The sequence below is a fragment of the Pseudoliparis swirei genome, chromosome 21 (assembly GCF_029220125.1).
Source record: "Pseudoliparis swirei isolate HS2019 ecotype Mariana Trench chromosome 21, NWPU_hadal_v1, whole genome shotgun sequence".
NCBI lineage: Eukaryota > Metazoa > Chordata > Actinopteri > Perciformes > Liparidae > Pseudoliparis > Pseudoliparis swirei.
Window position 1 is genome coordinate 12819335 of NC_079408.1, and position 10231 is coordinate 12829565.

The 10231-nt window shown below is 44.0% G+C and overlaps 2 protein-coding genes and 1 pseudogene across 3 annotated transcripts; 1 reads left to right on the top strand and 2 right to left on the bottom strand.

The window, feature by feature from the left end:
* Positions 1 to 942: 942 nt before the first annotated feature.
* On the bottom strand, positions 943 to 4704 carry LOC130211892 (zona pellucida sperm-binding protein 3-like). Of its 2 annotated transcripts, XR_008835188.1 has the most exons (10): positions 4364 to 4704; positions 4157 to 4287; positions 3965 to 4068; positions 3699 to 3876; positions 3393 to 3510; positions 3078 to 3169; positions 2812 to 2921; positions 2473 to 2591; positions 2002 to 2116; positions 943 to 1220 (listed from the first exon to the last, which is right to left on the bottom strand). XR_008835188.1 is itself a non-coding variant. In XM_056442929.1 (9 exons), exons 1-8 carry the CDS (start codon positions 4685 to 4687, stop codon positions 2473 to 2475), a joined length of 1176 nt encoding a protein of 391 aa, XP_056298904.1. In that variant the 5' UTR covers positions 4688 to 4704; the 3' UTR covers positions 1967 to 2116. The 2 variants fall into 2 exon arrangements, 1 of the variants encoding a protein (XP_056298904.1); XM_056442929.1 differs by lacking the exon at positions 943 to 1220 and having other exon boundaries at positions 1967 to 2116.
* Positions 4705 to 5315: 611 nt separating this feature from the next.
* Positions 5316 to 6788, top strand: ufsp1 (UFM1-specific peptidase 1 (non-functional)). The gene has a single exon (XM_056442930.1). The coding sequence runs from the start codon at positions 5316 to 5318 to the stop codon at positions 6096 to 6098; it is 783 nt and encodes a 260-aa protein (XP_056298905.1). The 3' UTR covers positions 6099 to 6788.
* A 510-nt stretch (positions 6789 to 7298) lies between these two features.
* LOC130212163 (uncharacterized) lies at positions 7299 to 9726 on the bottom strand (annotated as a pseudogene).
* Positions 9727 to 10231: the final 505 nt, after the last annotated feature.

The window sequence follows — 10231 nt, forward strand, 5'->3', positions numbered from 1 at the left end:
AACTGATGTCATTGCAGCATCTATCGTCTTTAGGTTGTTAAACCACGTCCCATAGATGCCACTTAATCCTCACAGGACACTGATTGGTCCAAATCACTGTGGCTTGAACGCAACATCTCAGCATATCGCGGCCAAGACTTCTCTTTCCACGCTCTGCTCGTTGTTTACTGTCTGATTAACAACTGGAGATACGAGACCTTGGAGTTGAGAGACGACGTGTACAACAGGATTGTTTCACAAGTAGCCAGTTTCAAACCAACAAAATACTAACTTATCGCCAAAAGGTTGGCTGATCGATTGCATTTCGACCAATGCTGTCCACCTGCATTCAACCAAAGCCAGCTGAAACGTGATTGGTCAGTACTGACCAATCAATGAATATATTCAGACTACAAATGGGAACCAGAGTACTTTCAATGCCACAATCTTGTCCAGATTCCCACAGCTTCTGCATGCGTACGCATTAATCCGTTTATAGCGATTACTTGACAGGATATATATTTAGTCAGGTCCATAAATATTTGGACATTGACCCAATTTTCATCCTTTTGGCTCTGTACACCACCACAATGGATTTTGAATGAAACAATCACGATGTGCTTTAAGTGCAGACTTTCAGCTTTAATTTGAGGGTCTTTACATCACATCAGGTGAACGGTGTAGGAGTTACAGTATTGTGTATTGTGTATGCATATATGTTATACATATACATACATATTTTATTTTATATTTTACTTTGTATACTCCTATATCTTTCATCCCTGTTTTTTATATTTTATTTTTTATTCTTGTGTGTTTAGTTTATTGGTGCTGCTGTGACGACAAATTTCCCCTTGGGGATTAATAAAGTATATATCTATCTATCTATCTATCTACAACACATTATATATGTGGCACCTCCTTTTTAAGGGATCAAAAGTAATTGGACAAACTAACATAATCATCATTGCAATTGTCAGTTTTAATACTTGGTTGCAAGTCCTTTGCAGTCAATGACAGCCTGAAGTCAGAGATCCTAGAGACATCAGTGATCACCAGACGCTGGGTTTCATCCCTGGTGACGCTCTGCCAGGCCTCTACTGCCACTGTCTTCACTTCCTGCTGCTTCTTGGGGCATTTTCCCTTCAATTTGGTCTTCAGCAAGTGAAATGCAGCTCCATTAGATTCAGGTCAGGTGGTTGACTTGGCCATTGCACAACATTCCACTTCTTTTTTTCTTTCTTTAAAAAACAACAACAAAAAACAAAACAATAATAATAATTATTAGGAGAAGAAAGAAAGACAGATGCATGTGTACATGTGTATATGTGTGTGCATTATGAATTAACTAATAAATAAGAGTGGTGTCATGTTTGTAAAAATATAGTGAATGATGACCAGATGTCGTGGTGTTCTGTTGTATTGTAAATGATAGATGAGGTGAGTTGTTCCATTGAAATATATTCTGACATTAAATGTTTCCAGTGTGAGATATGTGTTATTCCTTGATTTCCAGTTCACGAGGATTGTTTTCTTGGCGATAGTTAGGGCCACGAGAAGTAGTTTGCAGTTTGTTTTGCTCAGGTTTATAGATGAGATGTCTCCCAGTAAACAGAGTGATGGGGAAAATGGGATGAGGCAGCCCAGGAAAACAGACAATGACTCAGTTATTTGTTTCCAAAAGTGTTGAAACATTCCACTTCTTTGCCTTTAAAAGCTCTTATGGCATGGCTGCAAAAACTGTCCCATTCGTACTCAAATGTCGGTTTATTCGAGTGCTTTTTTTGCCGAGATATTTAAGGTTCCATTGTAGTTCTTCAGCCTCTCTGTGGAAATTGCTCATGGGTTTGTTTTCCTGGCAATGAATGAATGCCTGCTATGTCTCGGATGAGACACGCATTTATAAATAAGACATTTAAAAGTATTGAGGTAAGAAAAGTAGATTAACAACCTCCCGTAAATGTACGATAGTAACTTCACCACATCATTCACAAGCTCATGTTTATTGTATAATGCACAAACATTCAGGAGCCTCCTCAGTCACAACAGGAACAGCACTGTGCCGGCACGCCGCACGGAAGTGTTGTACTACATGCTCACAGAGACCATCTGCGGCTGGATGTTGCAGTTGGAATCACTGAAGGGTACAGAAACAAAATTAGGTAACTTCCTTTATTATTCATCAGTCAAGAGATAATAAAACACACATGAGCCAGAGAGAAAAGAAGGAAAAAACTCCTCCCTACATGAATGTACTCAAGTCTATTACTCAATTTACATTATGGCAAACTCATCCGTGTGTGTGTGGTGGTGGTGGATCTCAATGGCTTCAAACATTGTGAATAATAGCTTGTAGGACCGTAACATTTTTTTAGGTGCCTCCAAGTATTAATCAGAGACAACAATTTAAAATGTCAACACTAACGATGAGATGGATTCTTTATTGCCCCCTCACCTAGTTCCCCTCACGTTGGACTCAACGGTCATACACACCTAATTGTAGAGTTGGAAAAAGGCGGGATGGTGACTGACAGACAGACGGCCTTTCCAATGGGAGCGTGGCAGAGTGTGAAGTGGCCCAACAGTTGAGTCCGCCTCATACTTCTTCTTTTCTGTCGGAAAGGTGATTGTGGAATTGTTTTAATAAAACTACATATACACATAAGTGTATATATATATATACACACACACACACACACATAAGTGTATATATGTATGTGTATATATATATATATATACACACACACACATAAGTGTATATATATATACATACACATATACATACACACACGCATACATATATATATATAAATAATAAAAGGGCTGATCAACCTGTATCTCGTTGAGTTGTGTGTCTACTGTTCTCCTCTCCGGTCTTTCCAAAGCAGTCATCAGAGTCACAGCATCCGCACAGAGCATCGTCTCCCTCTGTGGCTCTCCAGCTGAATGACAGAGAAACATCCAGATGACACACCTCGACGGCCACTGACTTTACATCAGTGGACGTTACGAGTGGAAAGAAAAAAAATCACAGACGAGAACGAATCACGAGGAACTGGTTTAACAACCACAGGCCACCAACCGCCTGGCAGCCTCACCTGAATGTGGGTCTGTGGAAGGAGCAGGCTTTATTGAGTTGGCTGGGAGAGTTTGGTTTCACAGTGGCCCTCAGCTGGCAGCTGATGTACATCTAGCAGAGGGACGAATAAATAAAAGTGCATTTGATCACGCAGGATTATAAAAAAATAATAATAATATTTATCTTCACGCCTAAGATTCATTAGAAATGTGAAATGATTTACAAACATGCACTATGCATGAGGAATAGTATGCTGGAATGACAACTCCCATCATAAGTATTAGAAACTCAGACAGTAAAGAACAGACGGCTGCAGTCCAGCGAGGGTCGTTACCTGCTCCAGAGACTCTGGGTTGAAGCGGAAGGCCTGGACGCTGAAGCACAGTCGGTTCTCCTGCTTCCTTGGGAAGAATTGAGATGAAGACCCCGGCAATATGCTGTCCATCAGACATCTGCATTGGAGGAGCAACACATGCTGAAATGACTCGATGAATGCCATCAAATGTAGACATGATGTCTCCAACCTAATCAGATAAATGCTGATGGAAGACCGAGCTCGGCTTGTGCTGAACTATCCACAAATGAGAATTGTTTTTATGAGTTATTATTTAGTTTGTCCCATCTGAAGGAAAAAATTGACCCGTGCTTGTTGATAAACTTGTAGCTCGGCAGGGAGAGGGGGTCCGGCTTCAACGTGGCGACGCAGTGGTCGACAAACAGAGCGAGAGGTGGGTGCAGCGGGGCCTCCACGCTGGCCTCCAAAAACACTGCTTCCCCATGCTGATACACAGAGGAACCACGTTGAGCGGCGCAGCCACCTGCATGAGAAACAGAGAGATGGAAACAAATATGGCCACACATTGAGAGAAACCTTCTACTGAGACAGACTGCAGACGGTGATTTCACCTGCCATGGTGCGAAGGGAGAAGTGCAGGAGGCCAAAGGCGCTGGCGGTGGAGGTCATGGGCAGCCAGGTCGGGGTCAGCGGGTCCCCATTCACCGTCTGCTTCCTGCTCTCACATAAAGATAAAACGGAACGACAAAAGCGTTGAAGACAGTGAGCTGCCGTCCAACATGGCACCTGCCCTTGGCATATACCTCTTGTAATGGCACTCGACAGGTATGACGACAGTGGTCGCCCCTCTGACTACCACGCTGCCTGTAGAGGTGGGAACCACAGCACGGAGCAGGACCAGCTGGTTGGAATACACAAGCCACTCACCGCGAACCTGGATGATGGAATTTATATAGAAATGCATCAAACCATAATTTAAATAAAAACAATTAAAAAATGAATTGCCTTACGCTGGACTCGGTCCCACATTCCCGTAGCCCCGCAGAGAGGACCATGTGGGAGTCCGACACCGGGCCCGTGGCCTCGCAGGACCTCTGCTGCGTGGAGTTCGCCCCAAGTCGAAGATTCTCAGGTTTGAACGGAACACGTTTCTCCTCAAAAAAATGTCGCTTTACGGTTATTGTCACTTCCACTTCTCCGCATGTTATCTCAAGCCCGGCGCTTTGCAGAGTTACGAGCTCTGCGTCGCTTTTCTCAGCAAAGGAAACGCCGCACACGGACAGCAGAAGCACGAATACGTGGACTAACTGTGTGTGTTTTACCCGGGTCGCCATTTATCTAATTCTAATTTTATTTTAAGAAGAAGAACAAAGCTAGGGATTCACTGATTATCATAATAGGGATTGCCCAGGTGTGTTGATGTGCTGCGCTCGAGTGCACTCGCTGCCATCTTCAAAAACGGCAAAAAACAGCCGGAATATAAATAGCATTTTAGGCCACGACTTGAAGCGACGAGATATTTACTTGTAATGATTTTATAAGGGTTAGGGTTAGGGTTATAAAAGATGTGATGTAGACTGTACAAGTTATTTGTAATGAAATCTGCTTTTTATTACTGCAGCTTTGTTCCTCTACTTCGCTTTTTAAGCCAACAGTTGTTAATATATATTTTTTTCTTCGTGGGAAATGTAGAGTAAGCATTGCATTGATGTTCCATTTTAAAAAGACATTTTTAAATGAAAAGTTATGGTTATATTAGCAATAATTAAACGGAGATGACGAAAAGCTCCTGAAGGCACCATCTACAGTGGGAACAATTCTTTGGCGGAACCAGTGTTCTCCCAAGTGCAGCGGTGGGGATAGATATCGCAGATGCACCACAATATCTCCGAGTGGAAAGTTCATGTTGTGAAGTAAATTAACTGCTAGAAACATTTACAAATTAAAAATGCAGTGCGTTAAATGAGAAGCCTGTGCTCTCGTCACAGACAAGTAGGTACAATGGATAACAATGTCGTGGTGGCGGAAGCTGAGGAGATTGACTGGGGAGAAAGTAGAGCGGAAGACGGGAAGAATATAAACAAGACCGACACCTTATCAAGTAACGTCCACGCCGGTCTCCCCGACCCACTCGCAGATCCGGTGTCATGTTCTCTCGTAAAAGGAGACTATCTCTACTTCCATTACGGCTGTGACGGACAAGACGACCGGGGCTGGGGATGTGGCTACCGCACGGTTCAGACGATGGCCTCCTGGCTTTGCCGGAACTGCTTCCCGCTGCAGGGCAAACGCGAAGCTCCGCCGAGCCTCCCGGAAATCCAGCAGGCCCTGGTCACCGCGGGGGACAAGCCGGGCTCGTTCTCGCGCTCCAGGGAGTGGATCGGAACATTTGAAGCCTCCCTGATCCTTGACATTTACTACGACGTGCCCTGCAAGCTGGTGCACGTCAGAGGCGGCGGGGCCGAGCTGGAGCGCGTCGCGGCGGAAGAGCTCCGGCGGCACTTCGAGGAGCACGGCTCTCCAGTGATGATGGGGGGCGACAGGGACAACTCTTCCAAGGGGATATTGGGGGTATGCACCGGGGACACTGGGAGCCACTTGCTCGTCGTGGACCCTCACTACTACGGAGGTCCGCTGGGGAAGACCGAGCTGCAGGCGCGTGGGTGGGTGGCGTGGAGGAGAGTGTCGTCTCTCGACCAGTCTTCGTTCTACAATCTGTGTTTGCCTCAGACCGCCAACAAATGAGCAGACACGAAGAGACAGACGTGTTTCTGTAACTTAGACCGTCCTGATGGGGTGAGATCAGGCTCAATAATTGCAAATGCACACAGAGAGACTCACACATGCAAACACGAGGATTCACACATGCGCACAGAACAATTCACAAAGATGTGTTGATCTGACCCCATACGAGGACGTGCTCTAGAAAGTGTCCTTTGAGGTCAGACTTTCTAATTGGCTGCAATGCCACCTTGTGGATGAAGTCAGCTATTACAACGTATTTAAAGAACAGGGTAATTATAATAAGCAATTTCTTCATTATTGCTATTTCTTACTAAAAGTATTTCCCTCGATGGCGCTTTAGTTGGTATTCATTTAAAAAATCTCTCCATAAATTGTGTTACTGCCATTCATATGGAAATTAATTCACCGTAGACATTGCAGATGTTTGGATGTTATTGGACTTTTGACTGCATATACTTTGATTCTATGTTCCAGCTTCTCAGATATTAAGATGTGTAGCTTTTCTTTGTCTCTTTATGATGGTAAACTGAGTATATTCCCAAGTTTGGTTTGAATATAAAACGCAATGCGTAGATGTCCACATTTTGGTTCCCTAGAGATGTGATGAACATTTTAATTTATTTTTCAAATGCATTTTCTTACATGTAGACTTAACGATTAGTCGAGAATAATAAATCTAAATGAAAATGATCCATATTTGGACTTAATGAGACAGACTCCAATCAATTGCACATTTTATTGCTCACAATATCTAAATTTAGATTCGACAACACATCTTAGTTCCACGTTTACTTTCAGGACCCTGTACCTCTCCACGGCGCGAAGTGAATGTGTAACTTTAATCTGAGTTATCTGGCACACAATCACTGTTGAAGATCTGGAAGTTCTTATCCACATCCATCCTCACCCTGGAGGAATTTCTCCAGGTTCTTGAGAGGAACTTCCACCACGTGGTTGTCGACGCGGTCGTTCCGCCCGTACGCCGCAAACACCGGGAACTTGTAGCGCACGAAGTACGGCGCCTTCTGGTCAAACTCCACGCAGCAGTAGGCCGACCACATGTACTCCGGCACGGCCACCCGGTCCAGGTTGTTGCGGCGCAAACACGCCACTGAGTCGTCGCTGTACAGGCACTTGCCACTGAGTTGTCGGTGCCAGTGATTGCACTCGCCCTCTCTCGAAAAATACCCGTAGGCAGCGCACTCTGAACCACATGTCATATTATGCATGTTTGTTTTTTCCATTTATTTGTATTCATGTTTCTTTTTTACAGATACAGTATTCATCTCAGACATTGTCAGTCATCAATACATCTGAAGCAAAGATGGAATAAAAAACATATCCTCAGTAATATTGAATTCAATTTTGAATTTAATTAATTAATAATCCACTCACAAACTCTTGCCTGTTTGATTTAGTTTCAGCACATACACTACAACTCACTTGTGTTAAACATAATAAATACTTCTCACAGACAGTATTTTCTTCTTATTCATTTCATTTGTTCAGCACCGTATCGACAGTTTAGGCAAATAACCTAGAAAAAGGCCTAATCTGATTTAGCCAACGTGGTGGGGTTTTTCCTGCTTTTGAAATACACATTAATGAGCGTTGCATGATGGGAAATGTAGGATTTAGAGTTCTTAAGGATTGGTTTATACTTTACAGGGTGGATGCAACACTTCATGACTCACAGTTATCCAACACACACGGAGGAAGAGCGACTTCACGCCACTATATCTTTACGTGGCGAACAGTTTACAGCTTCTATAAATGTTCTGGTTTTCAAATTCAGCACCTTTTACGCTGCCTTTATTATAGTTTATTGGACTTATTCCTGTTGGTACAGTAGGTCGGCTTCATCCCACGGGTCAGGTCTCTCTTTTCCTGAAGGTGGTTTCTGACACGCAGCCCTTGTAGAAAATAGCCAGGTCACTGTCTGCGTCGGTCTGGCTCTTCAGGAAGCTCTCCAGAGTCTTCAGAGGGACTTCCGCCACACTGGTCAGTCTGGTCATTCAGTGCGTAGTCCCCGTAACCGGGGAACATGAACCTCGCCTCGTAGGGAGAGTTACGGTCAAAGCGCGCGCAGCAGTAGGCCAACCACAAGTGTTTTGGGATTGCCAGGCGGTCCCTGCTCTCTCGTTGGAGGGTCCCCCCGGAAACGGTGACCCCTGCCACCATGAACGCTTTGCCGTGGCAGAAGTTGTTGAGGCGGCGGCGGATCGTGTCCAAGTACGGCTTCCAGGAAGCGTCCAGGAAGCGTGTGATTAACGGGACCACGTTGGTCAGAGTGTACGTGGAGGATTTGCCCTCCGGCTCCGATTGGTGCAGGTCAGGATTCACACGGCCTGGCTGTGTTCAATCAGAGGGGGCGTGTCCTCAGCGAGGGGAAGAGCTCTCATGTTGCCACCTTCATCGTCTGAAACCAACTGGGGGGGAAAGGAAACGAAAGGAACGTGGCGGTTTTATCATTTAAGACATTTCAAACAATACACAAAATCCTTAACATGCGGCACTAATCTGACTGAAATACCTTTACACTCAAAGGGTTTCAACTTCTTCCTCAAATCTAATGTGATTAATGATGCCATTGTTTGTGAAAACATTCATTCTTTGGCAATAAACCTGTTTCTGATTCTGATTCTGATTCTGATTCTGATTGGTTAGTTTTACTAACTGCTTAGACGATAATTATCCAATTGGTGTTTGTATTTTAAAAAAATCGTTTTGAGGGAATGAGCTTATTTCCTTTCTTGCCAAGGGTTACATGAGAAGATCTCATGTTTTACAGTCATCACGTATGTTTTTGCGCCGGCTGTTTTTGTGCTACGCTAAACTAACCAGCTGCTTATTTCAGCCACATATTAACCCACAAACAGGGAAGTGATATCAATCATATCATTTCACTCTCTGCCACAAAAGTAAAGGAAAAACACATTTCTCTATGAACTTTCTTCAAAACGTTAAACCTTTATCTGGAACAATTCCTTGAAAGAGAAGTGTATTTGGGTGATTGACAGGTGCCAATTGCTCCTTGTTTATCTGGTATTAACTCCATGCAGGCATTGTCTTCTTTACCAAATTCAATTTGAGTTTATTTTGTCTAGCCCAATATCACAAATTACAAATTTGCCTCGGAGGGCTTTACAATCTGTACACAAATGACATCCCTGACCTTTGACCTCACATCAGATCAGGAAAAACGCCCAAGAAATAGAAAAAAAACTTTCACTGGAAAAAAAAGGGAAGAACCCTTCAGGAGAGCAACAGAGGAGGATCCCTCTCCAGGATGGACAGATGAATAGAAGTCATGTGACAAGAAGGAACATTAGAGTTACAATACCAGTAATCCCTTCTGCAAACCTATCTGGTGATGTCACCAGTAAGTCTGTTCGTGTGATGTTTTTGTCATTATCGCCCCTAACAAAACAAAAAAGCATCCTGCTTTACCCTGAGTGACAAGTCAAATGAATACATTGGACTCTACCTGTGGCTCGTACATCCACGGCGTGTCCACGGTCCTCTTCCCATCGGACTTCCTGAAGATGTAAGCGGAGTAGAAGTAGAAGTACTTCTGGCAGACCCTCCTCAGGTCGGCTCCCTCCATCCCGGCAGGCGGCGTCTGCATTTCGAAGAAGTGGCTGCAGCCTTTGAAGCTGCTCGACACACGTAGCGCTGGCGGGGGCTCGCCGCCAGCGGTGAGAAGGACAGGACGCGGGTGCAAAACGGATGCATCGTCACACAACCGCCGGGGAATGGAAGTGCATCGCCGGTGGGTGACGTGACCCGTCGCAAACTTCTACGGGGGAAGGAAGTCCACGAGGCGATGGGTGAATGTTGTGGCCGTCACACGCTGCTACGGGCTGGTGGCGGTTGGACAGACATGCATGAATGAATGAATGAATGAATGAATGATCTTTATTTGTCATTGTGCAAAGGAACAACGAAATTTAGATGCAATCCCAAGGTGCTAATAGGACAATAGACAATATAAAAACAACAAGACAATATAAACAAGACAATATAAAAACCAGAATGAATCATAAATAGACATAGGGGAACTATACATAAGTATAAATGAGATCTATGGATGTAAATATAAATATAAAAATAAGTATAATAAACTACGTATG

Bases quoted from the DNA above. Each gene is read 5' to 3' on its own strand.
- ufsp1 (XM_056442930.1), top strand. From the start codon at position 5,316: ATGAGAAGCCTGTGCTCTCGTCACAGACAAGTAGGTACAATGGATAAC.
- LOC130211892 (XM_056442929.1), bottom strand. From the start codon at position 4,687: ATGGCGACCCGGGTAAAACACACACAGTTAGTCCACGTATTCGTGCTT. The intron at 2,922-3,077 runs GTGAGGCTGCCA...TCTGTCATTCAG, and splicing joins TTCCACAGACCCACATTCAG to CTGGAGAGCCACAGAGGGAG. The intron at 2,592-2,811 runs GTTGATCAGCCC...CCTTTCCGACAG, and splicing joins CACAACTCAACGAGATACAG to AAAAGAAGAAGTATGAGGCG.